Source organism: Mobula birostris, chromosome 12 (genome assembly GCF_030028105.1).
Source record: "Mobula birostris isolate sMobBir1 chromosome 12, sMobBir1.hap1, whole genome shotgun sequence".
NCBI classification, from domain to species: Eukaryota; Metazoa; Chordata; class Chondrichthyes; order Myliobatiformes; family Myliobatidae; genus Mobula; species Mobula birostris.
Genome location: NC_092381.1, coordinates 67,875,250 through 67,901,801, shown reverse-complemented (window position 1 = coordinate 67,901,801; position 26,552 = coordinate 67,875,250). Strand labels below are relative to the sequence as shown.

General features: G+C 40.4%; 1 protein-coding gene across 2 annotated transcripts in view; it reads left to right on the top strand.

Annotated features, from left to right (window-relative positions):
* hmcn1 (hemicentin 1) overlaps nucleotides 1-26,552 on the top strand; it is a 514,861-nt gene that overhangs the window by 270,890 nt on the left and 217,419 nt on the right. For both annotated transcript variants that reach the window (XM_072273998.1, XM_072273996.1), the window contains exons 29-34: nucleotides 4,748-4,874; nucleotides 16,428-16,582; nucleotides 21,925-22,203; nucleotides 23,554-23,835; nucleotides 24,835-24,943; nucleotides 26,100-26,269. In XM_072273998.1, coding sequence (XP_072130099.1) covers nucleotides 4,748-4,874; nucleotides 16,428-16,582; nucleotides 21,925-22,203; nucleotides 23,554-23,835; nucleotides 24,835-24,943; nucleotides 26,100-26,269 — 1,122 coding nt within the window. The remainder of the gene's footprint in view (nucleotides 1-4,747; nucleotides 4,875-16,427; nucleotides 16,583-21,924; nucleotides 22,204-23,553; nucleotides 23,836-24,834; nucleotides 24,944-26,099; nucleotides 26,270-26,552) is intronic.

The following is a 26,552-nucleotide window of genomic DNA, read 5'->3' as shown; positions in this document are numbered from 1 at the left end:
TCTTCGTGTTGAGTTTCAACACGAAGAAACTCAACACAGTGGCATAGAAACCCCACCACCAACTTTTGGTGGTGAATTGCAGAGCGATGCAGACACACCAACGCACAAATATAAATGCTCACAACGGCGTAGCCCACTTGCGTAGGCTACGGCGTCAGCTAGTACGCACAAGTATAAATCTCTTTACTCTGAATGTCCTAGTTCACGAATCACAGAGACAAGCATAGAAATCCAGCAAATGTTCAGAAAGCTAATACTGCTATAATTTTTTGCAAAGAGATTTGAATACAAAAGGAAGTTTAGGCTTCGATTACATAGGGCAGTTACATTAGTAATGTATGCAGAATTAGTCTCCTTTTTTCAAGATGAACGTAAATGCATTGGAAGCAGTTCAGAGAAAGATTACTGGACTGAAGCAACACACATCAAAGTTGCTGGTGAACGCAGCAGGCCAGGCAGCATCTCTAGGAAGAGGTACAGTTGACGTTTCAGGCCAAGACTGTTCGTTAGGTTAGTCCTGACGAAGGGTCTCGGCCTGAAACGTCGACTGTACCTCTTCCTAGAGATGCTGCCTGGCCTGCTGCGTTCACCAGCAACTTTGACGTGTGTTGCTTGAATTTCCAGCATCTGCAGAATTCCTGTTGTTGCTGGACTGAAATCTCTTTTAGGGGTTTATCCTGAGAAGATAGATTTGCAGGCTTCTTATTATAGAACATAGAACATAGAATAGTACAGCACATTACAGGCCCTTCGGCCCACAATGTTGTGCCAACCCTCAAACCCTGCCTCCCATATAAGCTCCCACCTTAAATTCCTCCATATACCTGTCTAGTAGTCTCTTAAACTTCACTAGTGTATCTGCCTCCGCCACTCACTCAGGCAGTGCATTCCATGCACCAACCACTCTCTGATATCCTTCCTCTAATATCCCCCTTGAACTTCCCACCACTTATCTTAAAGTCATATCCTCTTGTATTGAGCAGTGGTGCCCTGGGGAAGAGGCACTGGCTATCCACTCTATCTATTTCTCTTAATATCTTGTACACCCCTATCATGTCTCCTCTCATCCTCCTTCTCTCCAAAGAGTAAAGCCCTAGCTCCCTTAATCTCTGATCATAATGCATACTCCCTAAACCAGGCAGCATCCTGGTAAATCTCCTCTGTACCCTTTCCAATGCTTCCACATCCTTCCTATAGTGAGGCGACCAGAACTAGACACAGTACTCCAAGCGTGGCCGAACCAGAGTTTTATAGAGCTGCATCATTACATCACGACTCTTAAACTCTATTCCTCGACTTATGAAAGCTAACACCCCATAAGCTTTCTTAACTACCCTATCTACCTGTGAGGCAACTTTCAGGGATCTGTGGACATGTACCCCCAGATCCCTGTGCTCATCCACACTACCAAGTATCCTGCCATTTACTTTGTACTCTGCCTTGAAGTTTGACCTTCCAAAGTGTACCACCTCACACTTCTCCGGGTTGAACTTCATCTGCCACTTCTCAGCCCACTTCTGCATCCTATCAATGTCTCCCTACAATCCTCAACAATCCTCTACACTATCTACAACACCACCAACCTTTGTGTCGTCTGCAAACTTGCCTACCCACCCTTCTACCCCCACATCCAGGTCGTTAATAAAAATCACGAAAAGTAGAGGTCCCAGAACAGATCCACTAGTCACAACGGAAAAGCTATTTTGTCCATTGGAACATGCTGACTCCCAGGGGAGCAATCCTAATAGTCCAATTCCTCCTCCCAGTTTTTCTAGAGCCTAGCATCTTATTCATTCACACCATGCCCATTAACTTCCCTTTGATTCATTTACAAATCATCTGTACAATGCAGTAATGTACAATAACAAATCAACCAACCAGCATATCATTTGGATATGGGAGGACACCAAGGCCGTTGATGAGAATTTGTGTGGTCACAAGGAGAATGGGCAAACTTCACACAGACAGCACCCAAGACCCAGGTTCAACCTTGGCTATTGGAGCTAAGGGACAGCAGTATTAGCTGCTGCAACATCATGTCATGTTGGGTCATATCTTCTAGAGATTAGAAGAATAAAAAGGTACTTGATTGAAACATATTAAAGTGCTGAAGATTCTTGACAGGGTCAATGTAGAGGATACACCCTCATGGTTGAAACTAGAACTTGGATCATTATGTAAAATTGGCACCAGGGTAGCATAACGATTACTGCAAGGCTTATTACAGCTTGGGACGTCAGAGTTCAGAGGGCAATTCTGATACCGTCTGTAAGGAGTTTGTACGTCTGCCCCCGTGAACATGTGGGTTTCCTCTGGCTGCTCCGGTTTCCTCCCGCATTCCAAAGACGTACTGGTTAGTAGGTTAATTGCTAATTATAAATTGTCCAGTGATTAATCTCGCATTAAATAGGTGGGTTGCTGGGCCGTGTAGCTTGTTGGGCTGGAAGGGTACGTTCTGTGTTGTATCTCTAAGTTTTTTTTAATATATGTTAAGGAGTTGAATTTGAGACAGATGTGGAAATTTTTTTTGGAGACACATGACTCTTTGGAACTATTTTTCAAAAAACAAACTCAGTGACATTTTGGGATAGGATCCAACATCAGAATTGTATCTCTATCTTCCTCAAAGAGTATTGAAAGAAGTCTGAATATCTTGTAGAGCAAAAATTGATATATTTTTGATAAACGAGGGGTTATATGTTATCTCGGGGAACAGGGAACTTATTGTAAAGGTTACAATTTAATCAGCTACAATCTTATTGATTGGAAGATCAGACTTAAGTGACCATATACAGTTGAAGTCAGAAGTTTACGTACACCTTAGCCAAATACATTTAAACTCAGTTTTTCACAATTCCTGACATTTAATCCTAGAAAACCTTCCCTGTCTTAGGTCAGTTAGGATCACTACTTTATTTTAAGAATGTGAAATGTCAGAATAATAGTAGAGAGAATGATTTATTTCAGCTTTTATTTCTTTCATCACTTTCCCAGTGGGTCAGAAGTTTACATACACTTTGTTAGTATTTGGTAGCATTGCCTTTAAGTTATTTAACTTGGGTCAAATATTTTGGGTAGCCTTCCACAAGCTTCTCACAGTAAGTTGCTGGAATTTTGTTCCATTCCTCCAGACAGAACTGGTGTAACTGAATCAAATTTGTAGGTGTCCTTGCTTGCACACGCTTTTTCAGTTCTGCCCACAAATTTTCTATCGGATTGACGTCAGGGCTTTGTGATGGCCACTCCAATACCTTGACTTTGCTGTCCTTAAGCAATTTTGCCACAACTTTGGAGGTATGCTTGGGGTCATTATCCACTTGGAAGACCCATTTGCGACCGAGCTTTAACTTCCTGCCTGATGTCTTGAGATGTTGCTTCAATATATCCACATAAATTTCCTTCCTTACGATGTCATCTATTCTGTGAAGTGCACCAGTCCCTCCTGCAGCAAAGCACCCCCACAACACGATGCTGCCACCCCCGTGCTTCACGGTTGGGATGGTGTTCTTCGGCTTGCAAGCCTCACCCTTTTTCCTCCAAACATAACGATGGTCATTATGGCCAAACAGTTCAATTTTTGTTTCGTCAGACCAGGGGACATTTCTCCAGAAAGTAAGACCTTTGTCCCCATGTGCCCTTGCAAACTGTAGTCTGGCTTTTTTATGGCTGTTTTGGAGCAGTGGCTTCTTCCTTGCTGAGCAGCCTTTCAGGTTATGTCGATATAGGTCTTGTTTTACTGTGGATATATATACTTGTCTACCTGTTTCCTCCAGCATCTTCACAAGGTCCTTTGCTGTTGTTCCAGGATTGATTGGCACTTTTCGCGCCAAAGTACATTCATCTCTAGGAGACAGGATGCATCTCCTTCCTGAGCGGTATGACAGCTGCGTGGTCCCATGGTTTTTATACTTGCGTACTATTGTTTGTACAGATGAACGTGGTACCTTCAGGCATTTGGAAATTGCTCCCAAGGATGAACCAGACTTGACATCATTTTTTGACCTCAATCTGATAGAAGATTTGTGGGCAGAAATGAAAAAGCATGTGTGAGCAAGGACACCTACAAACCTGACTCAGTTACACCAGGTCTGTCTGGAGGAATGGAACAAAATTCCAGCAACTTATTGTGAGAAGCTTGTGGAAGGTTACCCAAAATATTTGAACCCAAGTTGAACAATTTAAAGGGAATGCTACCAAATACTAACAAAGTGTATGTGAACTTCTGACCCACTGGGAAAGTGATGAAAGAAATAAAAGCTGAAATAAATCACTCTCTCTACTATGATTCTGACATTTCACATTTTTAAAATAAAGTAGTGAGCCTAACTGACCTAAGACAGGGAATGGTTTCCAGGATTACATGTCAGGAATTGTGAAAAACTGAGTTTAATTATATTTGGCTAAGGTGTATGTAAACTTCTGACTTCAACTGTATTCAATTGTTTATTGACAGATATGCAGTGTAATTCTCTTCAGAGAATCTTGAAGCCAGGGAATCCCTCATCTCCTTTGATGTTCATTCCTTCTATAAATTTAAAAGCATTTACTTCATCTTATATCATCACTAATGGTTGATTAATTCCAGATCCTAATCTTTACAACCCTGTTTATTGCCTTGTTTTTGCCCTTCACCCAGATTTTTCTAAATATGTAATGAACCAAGTTTCTGTTAGTTTTCATACCACTTACCTCAGTCCGTTTTGTTTATTTTTCTTCCTTTACTTCTCCTGCATCTGATTTCCCGAAGTCCCTCCAAGTATAATGGGTGCTGGCACTACAAGTGAAGTATCAGTGATTCTGAATCAGGAAGCAACGCTTGAGTGTAAAGTCCAAGGCATTCCCTTTCCCCACATTCAGTGGTACAAAGACAACAGGTAAGCTCCTTTGCCTACCATGCCAATAATCTGCGGTTGGAGGTGCTTTAATCACAGTGGTCTAGGTGTACAAGCTAATGTTCTCTGACTTCAAGGTCATATTGCTCAGAACTACATGAAACAGAGAGAAATAGAGCAAAATAGAAACATGTACATTTTTCTCCCTCCTTTGCAAGCTTTTTGGATGTTTATGCGTGATCTGCTTCAAGCAATCAGCCTACCCTGAAGTAAAGTTTGGAGCAGTGGTTAGCAATGTATTTCACTTTTTTTAACTTAAGAATTATGAAACATTTTCTCTTATTTTCTTACAATTTAAAAGGTTATTCAACCTATTGTGTTCATGCTGCCTCACTGATTCTTTCCATGTTTTAAAAAGTAAGCGATGCCTCGGAATTTGTCTGCAAACCAGGAGATTGCAAAAAGTGTTGGAGATAGTTACTTCCTGAGTTTACGTACTAGTATTTAAAAAGTGAGTAGTGCCTATTGGGACTTGTCTGTGGAATGGGAGATCACTTAGGTTATTAGTAACTTAGCAAAGGCCAACAAAAATAAGTTAGGTTGAAGCAGAGTGGCCATTGTTGGAGTGGGCCACTATTAGCATTGTCAGGCTTTGGCCCAACAGGCTTTGGCAAGAAAAGGCAGCGGTTAACAGTGCTGAGTATTTTGGAGTTACTTATTTGATTGTAGAACTTAGTTTGAGAAGCTAAAGCTTGAGAGACAAAGATATAAGAAGTGTAGGCAAGATGGTAGTTCAAACAGTGGAATACTTGTCCTGTAAAATGTTGGATTACAGGATACCTAACAGTTTCTCTGATGACTACACCTGCAGGAAGTACACCCAACTTCAGCTCCTGACTGACAAGGTCAAGGAACAGCTCCTGACAAACAAGGTTTACACCTGAATCCAAGGGGACCAATATTCTTGTAGGCAGGTTTATTAGAGCTGTTGGGGAGGGTGCAAACTAATTTGGCAGGGGGATGGGAACCGGAGTGAAGGGTCAAATGATGGATGGTAAAAAAGCAAAGATAGTGTGCACTCAGACTGTCAGGAAGTGCAGGCAGATGATAGGACAAAATTGCAGCCAGTGGGGTGAGTATTAGTGCATTAGGGATGCAAAATCAAAAAAGGTCAGCAAATACAGTACATAACTCAATGCACAGAGTATAAGAAATAAAGTGGATGATCTTGGTGCACTTGTACAGATTGCCAGGAATAATGTTATGGCCATCGCCGAAGTGTGGCTGAAGGATGGTTGTAGTTGGAAATTGAAGATCCAAGGTTACACATTGTATTGGAGGCATAGGAAAGTCGGCAGAGGTGATGGCATAGCTCTGCTGGTAAAGAATGGCATCAAATCATTAGAAACATGAGACATAGGATCAGAAGATGTTGAATACTTGTGGGTTGAGTTAAGAAACTGCAAGGGTAAGAGGACACTGATGACAATTATATACAGGCCTCCAATCAGTAGCTGGGATGTGGACCACAGATTACAATGGGAAATAGAAAAGGCGTGTCGAAAGGTTAATGTTATGCTAGTCATGGGAGATTTTTACATGCAGGTAGATTGGGAAAATTAGGTTGGTAATGCACCCCAAGAGAGTGTATTTTTTGAATGCCTACAAGATAGCTTTTTAGAGCAGTTTGTCATTGCGCCCACGAGGAGATCAACTATATTAGATTGGATGTTATGTAATGAACCAAAGGTGATTCTGGAGCTTAAGGTAAAGGGACCCTTAGGAGGTAGTGATCACAATGTGAAAATTTGATAAGGAGAAAGTAAAGTCTGACATAGCAGTATTTCAGCAGAGTAAAGGAAATTACAGTGGTATGAGAGAGGAGTTGGTCAAGGAAAATTTGAAGGAGATGTTGGCAGGGGTGACAGCAGAGCAGCAATGGCTTGAGTTTCTGGGGAAAATGAGGAAGATGCAGGATAGATGTATTCCAAAAACAAAGAAATGCTCAAATGGCAAAATGGCAACTGTGGCTGACAAGGGAAGTCAAAGCTAATGTAAAAGCTAAAAAGAGGGCATGCAACAAAGCAAAAATTAGCTGGAAGATAGAGGATTGGGAAGCTTTTAAAAACTTATGGAAAGCAACCTAAAAAATCATTAGGAGGGAAAAGATGAAATATGAAAGCAAGCTAGCAAACAATATCAAGGGTGGATAGAAAAAAGCTTTTACAATTATATAAAAAATAAAAGATGAGAGTGGATATAGGACCACTCGAAAATGAGGCCAGAGAAATAAAGAGGGACAAGGAAATGGTAGATGAACTAATGAACACCAGCAGTGTGCCAGGTGTTGAAGGGTGTGAGGGAAGAGAATTGAGTGCAGTTACTATTACTAGGGAGAAAGTCCTCAAAAAGCTGAAGACCTAAAGGTACACAAGTCACCCAGACCAGATAAACTGCACCCTAGGGTTCTGAAAGGCATAGTGGTAGAGATTGTGAAGGCATTAGTAATGGTCTTGCAATAATCATTGGGCTCAGGCATGGTTCTAGAGGACTGAAAATAGCAAATGTAACTCCACTCTTTAAGAAAGGAGGAAGGCAGCAGGAAGAAAATTATAGACCAGTTAGCCTGACCTCAGTGGTTGGAAGATGTTGGAATCAATTGTTAAGGATGAGATTGTGAAGTACTTGGTGACACAGGACAAGATAGGACAAAGTCAGCATGATTTCCTTAGGGGAAAATCTTGCCTGACAAACCTGTTGGTTTTCTTTGAGGTGATTACAAGTAGAATAGATAAAGGGGATATTGTATATTTGGATTTCCTGAAGGCCTTTGAGAAGTTGCCACACATGAGGCTGCTTACCAAGTTAAGAGCCCATGGTATTACAGGAGAGTTACTGGCATGGTTAGAGCATTGGTTGATTAGTAGGAGGCAAACGTGGGAATAAAAGGATCCCTTTCTGGTTGGCTGCCAGTGACTAGTTGTATTCCACAGGGGTTGGTGTTGGAACTGCTTTTTATGCTGTATATCAATGATCCAGATGATGGTTTTGTTGCCACATTTGCAGTTGATATAAAGATTGGTGAAGGGGCAGGTAGTGTTCAGGAAACAGGAAGGCTACAGAAGGTCTTAGACAGATTAGGAGAATGGGCAAGAAAATGGCAAATGAAATACAATGTTGAAAAATGCATGGCCGTGCACTTTGGTAGAAGAAATAAATGTGCAGACTACTTCCTAAATGGGGAGCAAAATCCAAAAATCTGAGATGCAAAGGGATTTGGGAGTCCTTGTGCAGAACACTCTAAAGGTTAACTTGCAGTTTGAGTCAGTGGTGAGGAAGGCAAATGCAATGTTAACATTCATTTCAAGAGGTCCAGAACATAAGTGCAGGGATGTGATGCTGAGGCTTTATAAGGCACTGGTGAGGCCTCACCTTGAGTATTGTGAACAGTTTTGGGCTCCTTATCTAAGGAAAGATGGAGAGGGTTCAGAGGAGTTCACAAAGATGATTCTGGAAAGAGAACGTTTGGTGTCTCTGTGCCTGTACTCCCTGGAATTCAGAAGGATGAGGTGGGATCTCATTGAAACCGTTCGAATGTTGAAAGGCCTAGACAGAGTAGATGCGGAAAGGATGTTTCCCATGGTGGGAGGGTGTAGAACAAGAGTGCACAGCCTCAAGATAGAGGGGCGCCCATTTAAAACAGAGATGCAGGGAAGTTTCTTTAGCCAGAGAGTGGTGAATTTGTGGAATTTGTTACCACAGGCAGGTGTAGAAGCCAAGTCATTGGGTGTACTTAAGGCAGTGATTGATAGGTTCCTGATTGGAAATGGCATCAAAGGTTACGAGGAGAAGGCCGGGGAGTGGGACTGAGAAGGTGATAAAGGATTAGCCATGATTGATTGAATGGTGGAGCAGACTAGATGGGCCAATTCTGCTCCTATGTCTTATGGTTTTATGGTCTACCCATCGCTCCTGGGTGTACTTTGGACCACCAGGATGCCGAAAACCTCATAGATGAAACTTTTGCCAAGGTGATCATACCCAGAGTGCAGACTTCAGACAGTAATTGGGTGACCACCAGGGAGAGAAAAGGGAGTAAGCAGTTAGTGCGAGGTTCCCCTGTTGCCGTTCCCTCAGCAACAGGAATACTCCTTTGGATACTGCTGGGGATAGACAACTTACCAGGGCACAGCAGCGACAGCCAGGCCAGTATCTCTGTGCCAATTCTGAGGCTTCACAGGGAAGGTTAAATTCAGGCAAAGCAATAATGATAGAAAACTCTATGGTTAGTGGGATGGACTGGAGATTCTGTGGCTGCAAATGAGAAACCAAGATGGTTTGTTGCCTTTCAGGTACTTAAGGTCCAGGATGTTTCAGACTGACTGCAGAATGTTCTCAAGGGGAAGGGAGAGCAGCCAGAAGTCATGGTGCACTTTGGCACTAATGACATGGTTAGAAATGGGGAAGAGGACCTGCACAGTGAGTTAGGAAAGAGGCTGAAGAAGAGGACCTCCAAGGTAGTAATCTCTGGATTATGCCCAGTGCCATGTGCTAGTCAGGGCAGGTATCGGATGATAGTACAGATGAATGAGTGGCTGTGGAACTGGTGCGGGATGCAGCAGGCAGGGTTTCAGGTTCTTGTATCATTGGAACCTTTACTAGGACAGGGGTGACCTATACCAGAGAGACAGGTTGCACCTGAATAGGAGGAGAAGTAACGTCCTGGCTGGAAGGTACACAAGTGCTCCTCAGGAGGGTTTAAACTAGTTTGACAGGGGATGGGAAACAAAGCACCAGATCAGAAAGTGGAGGGATGGAGAGGAAGGAATGTGTCAAGGCCAGTAAAAACAGGCTGGAGCAAAATAATAGTTACAATGGGATGGATAGTTTGAAGTGTTTGTGTTTTAAAGAGTATTTTGAATAAAGCTGATAACCTTAGAACAAGGATCAGTACATAGAACTATGATGTTGTGGTCATTGCAGAGATTTGATTGAGAGAGGGACGGAAATGGTTGCTGAATGTTCCAGGATTTCAATGTATTTGAAAAGATCGAGAGGAAAGTAAAGGAGGTGGGAGAATTACACTACTAGCTAGAGATAATATCACAGCTGCACTCAGAGAGGATATAATGGAGGGCTATCCATTGAGTCTGTTTGGATAGAAGTCAAAGTTGACCATGCCATCTTGGTCAATGTCTCCCCTCCACTACATAATGTACTGGGTGGGCACAGGAGTACATTCAGCCAGAGACTCATTCCTCCGAGATGCAGCACAGAGCGTCATAGGAAGTCATTCCTGCCTGTGGCCACCAAACTTTACAACTCCTCCCTTGGAGGGTCAGACACCCTGAGCCAATAGGCTGGTCCTGGACTTATTTCATAATTTATTGGCATAATTTACATATTACTGTTTAACTATTTATGGTTCTATTACTATTTATTATTTATGGTGCAACTGTAATGAAAACCAGTTTCCCCCGGGATCAATAAAGTATGACTATGACTATGACTAAGAATGCAATCACCCTGTTGGGATTATACTACAGAACCTCCAATAGCTACCAGGACTTTGAGGAATAGATAGGCAGGCAGATTAAGGAAAGGTGCAAAAACAATAGTGTTGTTGTCATAGGGATTTCAACTTTCTTAATATAAACTGGGACTTTCCTAGTGTAAGAGGTTTAGAGGGGGCAGAAATTGTTAGTTGCATCCAAGAGGGTTCCTTGAATCAATATGTAGATCATCCAAGAAGGAGGTGGGCTGCATTGGAACTAGCACTGGATAATGAGACCTTTCAGTGGGGAACGGTGACCTCAATTCCCTAACTTTTAAGAGAGCTATAGATAAGGATAAATATGGACTTTGCAGGAGAGTATTAAATTGGAGCAGAGCAAATTATGAGAACATGGGGCAGGAACTAGGGGGAGTTCTTTGGGAACAGCTGTTCATGGGCATTCACATCCAACATGTGGAGTATGTTTAAAGACCATCCGTGCAGAGTTCAGGACAGGTGAAGTATGTTCTAGTCAGAAAGAAGGACAAAGATTGCAAGGTAAGAGAATCTTGGATGTCGAGAAAGGTGAGGGATTTAGTCAAGAAGGAAAAGGAAAAATCTGTAAAGTTTAGGAAGCTCGAATTATAAAGAAGCCAAAAAAGAACTTGGAATGGAATTAGGAAAGCCAGGAGGGGCAATGCAAAGTCCTTGGCAAATAGGATTAAAGAGAATCTCAAGGCATTCTATTACAGACATCAGGAGCAGGAGAATAATTATGGAGGGAGTAGGACCACTCGAGGATAAAGGGGTGTGGAACATTTGCTTGAATGTGGAGGATGTGGGTGAGGTCCTTAATGAGTACTTTACATCAGTATATGAAGCAGTAGTAAATCAAGGCAAATGGACTTGTTGTGTTGTCTAGAAGATATTTCACCACTCATTCGAGAGGCTTCTTCAGTTCTGATCCATGGTGGGTAGTTTACCAGCTTATAAACTCTGTGAGTTGTTTAAAAGTATAACACTCACATGAGGGTCGTTAAGAACCGTAGAGGTAATGAGAGGGTCAATAGTCTCATCTTTGCATGAATGGAGGTGTGAACTGTTGTGGATTCGCCAGGGTTGAAGGCGTCTTCGTCAAACTGGAAAACCTATCCCTGAACAGAGGGGGTGGGGTACGACACCACCTATCAGCTGTTTATGATGTAGTCCTAACATCTCTAGCCCTGCAAAACGTCTTTTAGACAACACAGCAAGTCTAGTTACCTTGATTTATTGCTGCTTGATATACAAAGACCTGAATGACTGAGAACCTTCATAGACATTTTACATCAGTATTTACCAAGGAGAAGGATGTGGAGGGTAAGGAGATCATGGCCGAGTGTACTGATATGCTAGGCCAGTTCAAGGTAAAGGAAGGGGTAGTGTTTAGTCTCTTACTGCAGAGCAGACTTAATAGGCCAAATGGCCTAATTCTATCTTATGGTCTTAAAGAGCATTAGGGTCGATGTCCTCAGGGTATGATAGGATATACCCCAGTCTGTTGAGAGAGGCAAGAGAAGAGATTGCTGGGCCATGAGTAATATCTTTGTGACCTGTCTTGCCACTGGTGAGATTCCAGAGGACAGGCAAGTAGCTAATGTTCTATTATTCGAGAAGGGAACAAGCAATAATCTTGTAAACTATAGACCATTCAGTCTCACGTCACTGGTAGGGAAGTTATTGGAGAGAGTTCTTAGGGATAAGGTTTACAAACATTTGGAAAACCATGGCCTAATTAGGGAGAGCCAGCATGGCTTTGTGTGGGATAAGTCGTACTAACTTGATTGAGATTTTTGGCGAGGTGACAAGGGTGATTGATGAAGGTAGAGCAGCAGACGTTGTCTACGTAAATTTTAGTAAGGTGTCTGACAAGGTCCCTCATGGGAGGCTTATCCAGATTAATGGTGAATTGGCTGTTTTGATTCAGAACTGATTTGCCCATAGAGGACAGAAGATAGTGGTTGAAAGGACTTATTCTAGCTGGAGGTCTGTGATTAGTGGAGTTCCACAGAGATCTGTGCTGTTTGTAATATATATAAAGGACCTGGATGAAAATGTTGATGAGTGGGTTAGTAACTTTGCTGATGATACAAAGATTGGTGGCGTTATGGATAGCATAGATGGGTGGCAAAGAATACAGTGGGATATAGATCAATTGCAGATATGGGCAGAGAAATGGCAGATGGAGTTTAAACCAGGCAAAATGTGAGGTATTTCACCCTGCTAGGTCTAATGTAAAGAGACAATACACTGTTAAGGGCAGTGTGTTGATGAGCAGAGGGATCTTGGAGTCCAAGTTCATAACTTCCTGAAAGTGGCTACACAGGTTGATATTCTGGTTAAGAAGGTGTAGGCATGCTTGCCTTTATTAGTCAAGGCATTGAATTCAAAAGTCAGGAGGTTATGCTGCAGCGTGAAAAAGCTCTAGTTCGGCCACATCTAGATTATTACATACGGTTCTGGTTGCTGAATTATATGAAGGATGTCCAGGCTTTGGAGAGGGTGCAGAAAAGGTTGTCCAAGATGCTGCCTGGGTTAGAGAAAACGTGCTATAACAAGAGGTTGGACAAACTAGCGCTGTTTTCTCTGGAGCAGAGGAGGCAGAGGGGAGATCTGATAAAGGTTTATAAGATTATGAGAGACATAGATGGAGTAGACAGGCAGTATCGTTTTCCCAAGGTGAAAATGTCTTAATAAAATTCAAAGTACAATTATTATCATAGAGTATACATTATACAATCTTAACATTAACAGAGGGCATGCATTTCAGGTGAGAGGGGTTAAATTCAAAGGAGATGTGAGAGGCAGGTCTTTTATACAGAGTGATGGGTGCCTGTGTTGCACTCCCCTGGGTAGTGGTAGAGGCAGAAGCTTCAGAGAAATTAACAGATATTTAGACAGGCACATGAATATGAGGAAAGCGGGAGGATATGGACATTATGTAGGCAGAAGAGATTAGTTTAGTTGGCCATTTGATTACTGGTTCCATTGATTTGGCACAACATTGAAGGGGAGAACCAGGTGCCTACAGGGAGAACGTGCAAGCTCCGTTCAGGTACCACTGGAGATCAGGATCAAACCTGGGTCACTGGAGCTGTGTGACACCGACTACTGAGCCACCAAGATCTACAAATGGAGATAAATTGAAGCAGCTAGTTCTGGGGACAAAGGGGTTAATGACAAGGAGATGGATCAAATGTATTTGCCTTGAGTTGTACTCAGCTTGTTATTTTGATCTGAAGACGGTGAAAGAAGGATCAACTGAGCAACATTCAGAAAAATTAGACAAATACATAAAAGGACAAAGAAATCACAGTATTATGGGGAAAGAACACTGGCCCAGAAGTAATTGAATGGTTCTATCAAGGAGCAGACACATGATATACTCTTTCTGTGTCAGAATACTCTACATTGCTGAAAGTATATAAAAACAAGCAGGCAAAATAGGCTGAAATCACCCCAATGGACGCTATTAATTTTCTTCAGCTTTGTTCCTGCCCAGTAAGTGTTCTGCATGCACAACAGTGGACATTGGTCCCTCAAACTCAGATTTTGAATCCACCTCCTACCTGCTGTTATGACTTTTAGAATAGTAAAGTGCTTATTGCCTGATGTACTTTGAAACCGAAGGTATCTGGAATCCAAAGAATTGTTTCCTGAATCGTGGCCAAACTTGCCAGTTTCTTTCATCAGATATCATGTCCGTGAAGAATAAGAAAATGAAACCATGATCAACATCAATCAGATGTCAGCTTTGGCTTCAGATTCAACAATAAAGCTACTTTGACCCAATTTTGTACAATGATTTATTTTTAATTTGCTTCTATTATGTATGATTCATCTATTCACAGTAGGATTAAAGTGATGTTAAGTGTATAACTGGACACTTACATTTTGTATTGAAGGAAACATTTAATAAGATTTTGAATAATTAAATGTTGGAGAAATTATTCTTGCAAATCAGTGAATATGTTGATGGAACCAGTAAGAATATGGATCAAGCCCAAACCCTTGCCGTTCCACAGTTTGAGAACCCATCATTAACATCCTACATCTTCATACTGAATCAAGACGTCAGAGCAAAATCCAGTTTTTAAAATTATATTCATAAGGTATGAAATTTGTGAATTTTCTTAGCCTACAGAACAAGCAGAGTAGATGTACAGTGGTTTCTGGTTAATTAGGCCATTGGTTAATCAGGACAGCCAGTTATTGGGGCCAACACTTAAAGAACAAACACTAATAGAGAAACACACACAAAATGCTGGAGGAACTCAACAGGTCAGGCAGTATCCATGGGAAAAATTACGGTTGACGTTTCATGCCGAAACCCTTTGGCAGGGCTGGAGAAAAAAAGTTGAGTAGATTTAAAAGGTGGGGGCAGAGGAGAGAGAAACACAAGGTGAAACCTGAAGGGGGAGGGATGAAGTGAAGAGCTAGAAAGTTGATTGGTGAAAGAGTCAGAAGGCCATGGAAGGAAGAAAAAGGGGGTGAAGCACCAGAGGGAGGAGATAAGCAGGCAAAGTGATAAGGTGAGAGAGGGGAAATGGTGAAGTGGGGGCATTACTGGAAGTTTGAGAAATTGATGTTCATGCCATCAGGTTGGATGCTACCCAAAGGGAATCATGGTGTTGTTCCTCCAACCTAAGTATGGTCTCATCATGACAGTGGAGGAGGCCATGGATAGACATATCGGAATGGGAATGGGAAGTGGAATTAAAATGGGTGGCCACTGGGAATATAGGTCGGCGAAGCGGTCTCCCAATCTACGTCGGATCTCATCGATTATACAGGGGGTCTCACCGATGTACAGGAGGCCACACTGGGAGCACCAGACATAGTAAATGACCCCAGCAGACTCACAGGTGAAGTGTCGCCTCACCTGGAAGGATTGTTTAGGACCCTGAGTGGTAGTGAGGAAGGAAGAGTAGGGGCAGGCCCTGAATGAAAATAGCCAGGATTACCTTAATTTATTTGAGACACTATACCACTTAATTGGGGCAGGGTACTGTTGTTGAACAGTTTCTAACTAGCATCGGTCAAGTGCACTGGTGTGGCTATTAGACGCTACACCACGCTTAAAGCAAATAGTTTTTAAATAGTGTAAATTGCGTGTACTTGTGTTCAAAAAGCAGTAATTTTGTCACTGGTAGTTGGCAAGAAATAAGCGGTAAGACAATGCTCACAGTGGTTTCAAGCATTCAGGCTTGGAGATGCCAGAAACGGCTGGGAGTGAAAATGAAACAATTTCACCACTTCAACAAGTTAGAAACTATGAAGATTTTGAGAGTATCGATACCCATCTTGAATGTTGTAATGAAAATGAAAATTTGGAGGATGCAATCATTGAAAGAATTGTGTGAAGACAGTTCGGTATCTACGTTAGGTGTCTGCTGATTTTGTTTATTTACAGTCAATCAAAAGAACACAGCAGCTGGAAATTCCTCTGTTGATAACAATTAGAAATTGATATTCAATTTTATGGTACTGCAGTAGTATTGATAGTGTTCTGATTTGTTCTCTATTTCATTTAAATGTATAATTTGTTACTCATTTAAACAGTAGTTTGTCTTTTTCCATTAAACTTTGGCTAATTGGGGCAGCCATTTACTGGGCCAAAATGTACTGGTCCCAATGCATTCTAATTATCTAGAATTGATTGTATTATGCAGAACAGCTTGAAAAATATTTGCAGCAACATACATGATAGGACAGCCTCGTGTAACAGTGGCATAGTCCATTGTTGGCAGTTTATATCTGATGTCTTTAACAAAATGGTGAAATACCTTTTCTGTTTTTGCAAGCTCTTCTAACAGCATTAATGCTCCCTCATCTACATAATAGTGATGCTAAACATCCAGGAGAATAAATAAATGCAGCACAACAGTCTAAGTAGAATGTAATTTTGGCACTTTTATCATAGAAGACCATTAAGTATTAAATTTGTCCTTCAAAACTCACAGAGTTTTCTTGTAGGGGTCATGTGTTATCAGGTTCCGAATTTGTCATTGCATTGTACCAGAAGCAATAGTAATAACAGTTCTTCATGCTTTGCACAACAGGGTTCTTTTCCTGGGCAGCCCCAACATAGAGGTAAGAAATGATGGCCAGATGCTCCACATAAAGAATGCACGTCTATCTGAACAGGGCCATTACCAGTGCAGTGCAGTAAATGCTGCAGGAAAACGATTCAAGAAATTCAAACTCAACATCTACGGTTAGTGCAGCTCTTCCAATGTGAAAAGCTAACTGCTCCTGCTGGTTTGAATTTTAGCACATGTTATATTTTGTGTTGAGTTACTGAACTGAAATACTGGTAAAGAGTCACATTCTCAGAGGCTGGTCATAAAAATGTGGTGCTGGTATTCAGCTTTCTCAGGGGATGATTCAAATCTGAGTTATCCAGTCATAGGTGGGATTTTGAACTTTACATTTCACACCAAAATATGATCTGCTTCAGGATTCAGACCATATCAGGATTATATAATTCCTTCTCCAAAATACATATGATAAACCAGTACTTAGATGAACCTAATTATTGACATCAGCCTTTTAATTCTAGATATGCTTAATTGACTGAACAAGGTGGGGTTTTAATTCATATCTTTGAATCATTAGTCCAGGCCTCTGAATTTCTTATTCCATGACATAACCACTCTGTGACTACACTCTAAGCCTTTTAATTGTTAAGAATGGATAGAAGAGGAAATTTGCAATTCTCAAAATGCTTTCGACGCAGGGTCAAAATGCAAAAGAACACCATTAGTGAAAACAGGTTTTCCCACCTCCACCTCAGGCTAGCTGCAATGTTAATTTAGTTAAACTCTCATACTGCTAATCATACCCAGGAATTATAGAGTCACTGTATAAATACCTATTTACGAACAGAGTGTGTAGATAAAGTCTTATGATAAAGACATCTTGTACTGCATGGTGCAAGAAACCAGCTGTTGGCTATGAAGAGCAACTATCTCAAAAACAAAACAGCTGGATAGACTTACATTATCAAACATGATGTCTTACCAAACTAATGAGTTAATTGGGCTTCTCAGAGAGCCGTGAGCAGTTATGACTAGAGTTTGCAAATTCATGCCCTCAGCAAATGATTTATCCTGTTTTAATCATTTACTTTTTCAATGAAAGAATCAAATACATTCAATGAACAATTTTAATGAGAACTGAGTAAGAAAAATACTGTTTGATTCATTCCTCTTTATCTAAGTGTTCATACACATGGATATTTGGAAGAATGCTGATCAATTCAACCTGAAATCACACATCAAGCTATTCTGCAGAATATTCAGTGAGCAATACACAGAAAAACTCCATGGTTCTGGGACACCAGTAAATGATTGGAACAATTATTTATGCTTCCCAGGGAAGGAGATGTTCAAGAGGCGCATTCCACCATCCCCCCAAATATGTTGCTATGTTTTTGACTTCCTACCAGAAAAGATGATTGATGTTCAATACAAGCAGTGAGGCATGAAAAAGTGTATTTAAATAATATCTAAATATTTGAATTATGCTCTCCAATGTACCATCCAGTACTTTCATAAAGTTGCAGTGGATAGCAGGGACTCCTGATAGCCTCTGGCATCTACCTCTTCATCAGAGGAAGGGGAATATGAAGCTTAAATGTCAGGAAATTTGCAATTGATGGTATAAATCAAAACATTGGTTTCTAACAAAATAAATAGAATCCCAAGAGGGAGCTGAAGAACCCTTTTGTATAATGCACTGATGTATTATGATCTGGAATGCACTGCCTGAAAGCAATTTCAAAAGAGCAATGTGTAAATCTCTTCAGAGTGATCTGAAGGTCGCTAGTTCGAACCTTGGCTGAGGCAGCGTGTTGTGCTCTTGAACAAGGCACTTAACCACACATTGCTCTGGGATGACACCGGTGCCAAGCTGTAAGGGTCCTAATGCCCTTCCCTTGGACAACATCAGTGGCGTAGAGAGGGGAGACTTGCAGCATGGGCAACTGCTAGTCTTCCATACAACCTTGCCCAGGCCTGCGCCTTGGAAACTCGCAAATCCATGGTCTCATGAGAGTAACGGATGCCTATATATAAATAAATACTTTAAAAGGGAAGGTTTGTGGGGCCATGGAAAAGGGCAATGAAGTTTAATTAAATGGCTAATGCTTTCAGAGGGCCCACACAACCATGAATAGCCTGTGGTAGGAGATCTTATAATGCAGTTTTGTCAACATTTCAGAGACTTTTGCAATGTTCTGCTACAAAAAAAATCCCTCACAACAGTTACAATTTATCTAAATTACAATTCTGAAGACCAGCACTTTCTCACATACTTATATGTCTCTGAGAATGGTTGACCCAACAGACAAAATCAGCCTCTCTTGGTCTTCACCCTATCACGGATACTTATTTTGTTTTTCCCAACCCTTCCCCTCCTCTGTCACATTGTATATACTGTATTATTCTCAAATTCTCACCTTTAGTTGTTCTGATAAGTTTTCAACATTGACCCTGTCACTTTCTCGCAGTTGCTATCTGACCTGTTGAGTATTCATGTCGTTTTCTCTCTATACTTTTAAAATATTTCAGTTCTACAAGAATGACGTATATTAATTATTAAAGATTATGCATTGATAATGCTTTGTTGATTAGAAGTATTTATATATCAAAAATGAAAAGCCGGCAAATTTAAAAGGAATTGAAAATGCTGTCGAATATAAGTAGTTAATTGACATTGAAATGAAAAAATTAGTTAACATTTCAAATGTTGTCTTTCATCACATTCAATCAAGAGCATTTCTGTTATTTTCTATTTTTTGAGAAAGTAAGAAGTAAGAATGAATGGCATTCATGTTGATTATATATTGCAATAAATGACTGGATTTGCTAAGGACACCATAAGATGGAGCAACAAACGTATGCTACCTATTGGCAGTTTAGTCAATCAGTCAAATACAAGGAAAAGTCATTGTGGTGCTACCTATAGTTAGTTCCTCAGTCACAAATTCCATAGTTAAAGCATAGTGCACAGTGCAAGCATAATATCCCAAAATGTAGTTCCAATGCCTGGTGTTGTCCATGTTTCCCAAATTTGGAAAATGTGGAAAATTAATCTTTGAGTGAGGATGAAGTTTCATCCTGGTCTGTTCCTGAATTGCCACACTTTTCCCATGGCTGAACTTGCCTTTTGGTGCTCAGTAGGCCAAGCACCCTGGATATTGAGGCTGTCGCTGCAGAGCAGAGTGGGCCATGAAGAGTGGTGGGGAAGACTTGTGCCTGTGATGGAGCTGGCTGAGTCTATAACCCTCTACAATCTCCTGCAATCCAGTGTTTTGGAGGCTCTGTACTATGCTGTGATGCAACCCAGTCACCACTGTTTCTCTGTAGAAAGATGTAAGTCTTTGGTGACATACTAAAGCTGGACAAAAGCCTCATGAAGTAGAGGTGCCATCTTTGTGATTGCATTAATATGTTTGGGCCAGGATAGATCCTCTGAGATGTTGATGCCCAGGAACTTGAAGCTGTTCGCCTTTTCCACCGCTGTCCCTGCAGTGAGCATTGGTATGTGTTCTCCTCAGACTGCCCATTTCTGAAGTCCACAGTCAGTTCTTTTCGTCTTGCTGACATTGAATGCAATGTTGTTGTGATACCATTCAATCAGATGATCTATCGCATTCCTGTCAACCTCCTCATTGGCACCTGGGATCCCACCAATAACAGATGACATTTCAACTGTGCTTAGTCTCACAGTCCTGAGTGTAGAAACAGTTGAGCAGTGGGATAAGCATACATCCTTGAGATGCACCAACGTTGACAGCCAACGAGGTGTTACTACCTTTCCACACTGTCTATGGTCTACCAATAAGGAAGTTAAAGATCCAGCTACAGAGGGAGGTGCAAATGACCCAGGTTATTAAGCTTGGTTTTGAGAACTGAGGGAATGATATTGTTGAAAGCCAAACTGTAATCAGGGAAAAATAGTCTGATATGTAGTATGTCTTGCTGGTGTCTCAGTGCTCTGAAGCAGAGTGGAGAGCCAGTAAGAATGCACCCATTACAGACCTGTTGCAGTGGTCAGCAAATTGCAGCAGGTCCAGGTCCTTGCTCAGGCTGGAGTTAATTCGAGCTTCAACCAACCTCTTGAATCACTTCATACAGTAGATAGGAGTGCTAATGGGCAACAGTCTTTGAGGCAGTTCACCCTACTCTTCTTGGGCATTGAACGATTGCTGCCCTTTTGATGCTGTGGGCCCTCAGAACCATGGCAGCAAAAGGTTGAAGATATTTTTGAATATTCCAGCCAGTTGGTCAGCACAGGTTTTCAGTTCCCAGTTGTATTATGAGATTAATGTATGTAAATTCATATTCACGTGTGTTTGAAAATCGAGGAATTGCTTCCTCTAACATATAATTGATATAACCACCTTGGGAAATTGTACATGTTAGATAAAGTTCATAATACTAGAATATTTATGTCTTATTAGAGGGACTAGATTGACAGGTAGGTATAATGTTCTTGTGTTATTTGAATAACTCTTTACCCTTGCATGTAGATGTTCTTAGTTGTGCAACTATGCTAGGTGAATGAATGTTTGAATATAGAGAAATCACCATCGGTTGGTGGGTATCCAGTCTGGGCTCCAGACGAGTTTGAGGATGGCTGTTTACAACCTAACTGGGACATTCTCTTTCCAGTTCATAATTAATGCAAAGCTACAACTTAACATTCAGTATCAAATTAAGTATAATTGATCAGAAACCAGCACTACGTTTGTATCATGAGGACTTGAGGTTTATTGTTGTAGGCAACTGAAGTGAAGGGTGTTTTTCTAAAGTCAAGGTTAAGTACCCAATTATAGCAAGTTTATTACTCTGTGATTAAGACAAAAATTGCTTGCATTTGAAAATTGTCTCTTGAAAGTTTCAATTAGACAATTTAATGCCTAACTTACCCAAGGTCCAAGTGCAAAGTACAGTTAGATGTAAAAATATGAAATATTTACAGTTTAACCACTGTTCATCATCAAATGAATGAACAACCTTTACTTTTCAAACAGAGGTAATCATATTATAGCACAGGTTGATAGTGAACATTTACAGACAGTGAAATGATGAGGTATCTGACAGTGATAATGTGAGAGAACCATAATCACCTAGACAATCATTGTAATATAACTCACAGCAAACTGAGTCATTGGCTATCCAGTCAATGTGCTTTGTCGACTAATAAACTGTCTGCTCTGGGAGCTCTGTTAAATTTATGAAATTCATTCAATGGAATATTCTGAAATCTCTCCCAGTTTACTCAATGGTGCTGAGGTCTGTGCCTTGGCTTTATTTGAGATCAGCTAACTCATTAACTCAGTCCTTCTTGATATGAATCAGTTTCATGTCATTTGGTCACATTGCCTGCTGAATTTTGCTGTTTAAACTTAAATTTGCAGCCCCAATCTTAAAATCTGCCAGAATGTTTTCTATTACTTGAGTTATCTAAGTATTTAGAAATTATAGAAGCATTTCTTTCAACTGTTCAATTATTATATTTATGCTGTTATTTTCATTTTCATTCCAAAAGTTGCACCAACCATTAAAGGAGGTAATACCACAACTGACCTGACCGTTCTGCTAAATAACCCCATCCTCCTGGAATGTGAAGCTCGTGGCATTCCCCTGCCTGCCATAACATGGTACAGAGCCAATCGACCAATCATCTCCAGTCCGCAAGCTACGTATATAGACAGAGGGCACTTCCTTCAAATACCTCGGGCCCATATATCAGATGCTGGTCAATACACTTGTCGCGTCACCAGTGTCGCTGGAACTGCTGAAAAGCTGTATGAGCTGGATGTGTATGGTAATAATTCTACTTTTATTCATATTTCCTTTCCTATTTTTATATCCATTTTGGAACATCTTATTTTCTGTTAAGGGAAGCAACAAAACACTCTTTTGTTTTTCTAAAGGCAATTTTGGCCTGCATTTTTATGATAAAATTTGTGGGTTATTTTGGTATTTGGCAGTAGATTTAAAGCATCTCCCTCTCCCACCACACAAAAGAATCCTGAATATGGATAATCTCAATTGATGCTGTTTTGCCAGCTTCTCAAACAATCATTTTCATGCCCATTTACAGAACCTTCGTGAGTCAAGGCATGTTTGGAGGTGATTTACTGTGGACGTTCCCGTTCACTCAGTGTTGACTAGTTTATCAGCACTGGCACCCATAAGAAATTCTGACTTTTCTTGCAGTTTAACTAATCCCTAAGAAGAGAAAGTACAAAGAATATCTTTTTTTCTTGTTATATGGAAAGAAGTGATATTTGGACTGCAGTAGGCTGAATATGTGGTTAATTTAAAAGTCTAAGATAATTAGAAACTCTGCTGAAACAAATTAAATACAAGAAGAGGAATTAGTCAGATCAAAATGAAATTCTGTTCCTTGACTGTCACTGGTCCTTATTTTCCCAGTGGGGGTGATTCTTTGTAGTTTAGGAATTAATTGATGACATAATGTCTCCAGCATTGGGGATTATTTTTTGCCTGAATCTATAAGTGGAAGCTACTTGCTCATCAAAGGAAGCCAGCAGAGAAAAAAAGCTGCTCTATTCTCAATAAATTTATATTTACTTTGCCCCTTTCTCAACAAAGCAAGATTAAATAGGCAGTCATCACCCTGCTATTTTTAGGTTTTTGTATTGAGATGGGCTGTTAGCTTTGACTATAAAACCACATAGGCAGGAAAGTGTTAGGATGAACTGAGCATATGAGGATTTTATACAAGGACAAGTTGTTTCTTTCAGGAGTGCAACATTATATCACAGCTGAAATGTACTTGATTGACTTTTTATGCCCAGAGAATGAGATGAGGGAAGAATTCATCTTTTTGGATTACTGCTCTTTGAGGAAGCAATCTTTGTTCAGATCCTGGGTAAAGTCTCAGTTCTGCTCCTAATAATCAATTTCCCAGAACCAATCAAATAAAGGACTCCTGCAAATTTCTTACCTCTCATATATGAGAAGCACCAAGTCAAGTCATAAAGTCACAGCTAACATGAATTTCTATAGCGGAAATGCTTCACTGTGCTTTAGTGTTCAGGTCAATGATTCTAATCCCCAACAAAAGGCCATACACAACTTTCTAATAAAACCTTTTTCTTATTTATTTAAGAAGACTAATCTATTCTGATTACATTTCTTTTTCCAGTTCCTCCTAATGTTGAAGGACAGCTTGAAACTCCCCAGCTCAAGAAGGTCATTACTAATAACATGGTGGTTCTGCATTGTGAAGCATCTGGCCACCCACCTCCAGTTCTTACATGGCTGAAGGATGGGGTACCTGTGAAAGCAAGTAACAACACTCGTATCCTGCAGGGAGGCAGGACATTAGAGATTCTCAGTGTAGCCGTGTCAAATGCCGGTGGCTACACGTGTGTAGCAAGCAGCATTGCTGGTGAAAGCCAAATAAAGTACACCCTAGATGTTCTAGGTAAGGTATTAAAAAACATGAGTTATTCCTATAAATCCACAATTGCAAAAGGATAGTATTTGTTAAGATCAGAGATGAGAGTAGATCTCCAGCACTGATTTGCCTAATGAGCTTGAAGATCACTGAATGAGCTTGAAGGTAACTATCAGATTACATTCAGACAATCTGATGGATGAAGTGCTTTTTCTTGGTCTGTCACCTCACTCACATTGAATGCTCCCAATATGTCTAAATGCTAAGGCAAAAATTTGTTCATATTCAGCCTTTGCTACACTCATTAAACCAGGTTTTGTTTACTTTAATCCGTGTTTATGAACTCCATTGTTTAAGTGAAACTTCTCCAAGCAGGCATAAAGACTTGAATTACTCCCATTGGACCGATTTCTGTCTGAAAAGTGTAAAACCTTTCTTGGTCCATACATTTCAGAATAAAGTGGCAAGACTGGTACACAAATGCAAGCATATCATTTTTTCTGTTACTCATGCAGAGAATATTTCAGCAAGAGAATGCTTCTATACTTTCTCCGTTTTTTCTTTATGACTTGATTCGATAATTACAAAGGATATTGTAATGTATGGATCTATTTTTTGAAAGCAATGATTCCCCTTAGCACTACTTATGGACTGATAACTTACCTGTTTGCATTGATTTGTGTTTTCTGCGCATGCGCGTCCTGCAGCCCGCTCTCTCCTTCTCTCTGCAATGTGAATGCCTTTATTTAATTGATATGTAGATGCCCAGATACAACAGATATGATGTCATTTGAAGATAGTTCCACATTTATTCACCTAATGGGCCCATAATTTTCACAGGAGTTAAAGCAAGTGGCAGTGGTTGTTTCCTGGAGCATGCAGGTATATTTGTACTTTGAAATGTTTGGCATTGTTCAGCAGAATGTAGCCGATTGGCCGAAGTGCCCAAGAACCAATAGATTGGTAATTGTGCAATATGTAAGCAATTTGGGTGCGCTAGTACTTGCACAGCTTACCTTTCTGCAGTGCCTCCAGCCATTGAAGGGAATGAAGAAGCCTCCAATGCCTCAGTAATTGTCCATAATCCTCTGGAACTTGAGTGTAATGCAGCTGGAAGCCCTCCTCCAAATATCATGTGAGTAAGTCATTGCAAATGCCTCGATCACAAAATAAACAAATGGAAGTAGTAGCGATAAGATCCTTAAAAAGAACCCCTCACCATGAGGCAAACAACTAGCAACATCAGTTAATATTTTTAATATGTTCATGTTCTTTATTCCATTTCTATTGTTGTCTTTCTGAATATCCATCCTTTCATAACAGGATAAGTGGAGGTGATGGCTTACAGGGCTAACCTGACGGGTGATCCCTGAATAAAATACCCTATATGTTCCAGCGCTCAGTGTGGTGGTAGGAGAGGTATTTTAGGTCCCGGTAGGGTTGTCTCTTCATCGTATTTTCTGGACCCTGCATGACATGTGGAAGTGAATCCAGTCTGAAATAGATAAGTGCATTGTATGCAATGTTAATTGTACAGAGTGACATTCCACTCATTTTTCAAGGGCTCTACCAGTTATGTGCTTGTTTGAATTTCCAAGGCTGCTCCTTCATTTGTAACATATGTTCAGGGGCAACCATATAAAAAAAACACTTAATATTATATATCAGAATCCTTAACTGAAGTAAAGCAGTAGTGTAAAAGTAGAGACCCTTTGACTGTGGTAAATGACATCTGACACCATGACCAGAGCCAGCACAGAAGTCTCTTGGTAGAACTACTTTAATTGTTAACCCAACAACAGGGAATGCATGTGATTATCAAGGAAAACTTCATCTAAAAATTTCTACACACACTGGCTATTGCAACCTTTTAAGAACCTTGAAGAAATTTTAGGCCCTCAACTGCTCAAAAAGTTTCCTAATTGTACTTAATAAAAGGCTGTGTCTTGAAAATAGGCTGAGCAGTTCACAATAACAACAAAATAAAGAGAATGTTGGAAATGTTCATTAAAACAGATGGCACTCAGAGGGGAGAATAGAAATACATTTTGGGTTGGTGACCTTGACATGGAGTTAAGAAAAGTTGAACTTACATTTTGGAGAAGTTAAATGTTGATGAAAATTGGTCTTTAAAATTCATTAGCCTGCAGAAATTACTGTTTAAAATGAATGATACATTTTCTCAGCTTACGATTATTAAGAAATGCATTGATCCTCTGCGCATTTACAATGAACAACTTGAAACTGCAACTATTTGAATCTTGTTGATTTAAAAATACATTATGTTTTAGGTGGATGAAAGATGGGCAACCAATTAAAAGTGCAGCTGGTGTTCAAATTACAGCCAATGGCCAGAAGTTGATCATCTCCCAAGCCCAGATCACTGACACAGGCAGATACCAGTGTGTAGCTACCAATGAAGCAGGCAGTCAGCAGCGAGAATTTAATGTTGTTGTTCAAGGTAACCCCTGAATGTCAAGAACAGAGTTACAAATTCTGTTCTGAATTTTTGTTTTATGACTCTGTTTGCCTTAATTAACATCAATTAGAAGCCATGTTTTTAAAATTTTCTAAATACTATTCAACTGGCATTCCCTCATTAAAGAAATAACTTATAAGGTAATTCCTTCTGTAATGATTGTCCATTATTACTTTGTTTATTGTCCATTCATTGTTCCACTCTTCTGATTTAGGATTCACTAAGTTAGCTTTATGTCAGAAATTGACAGCTAAAAATTATGTAT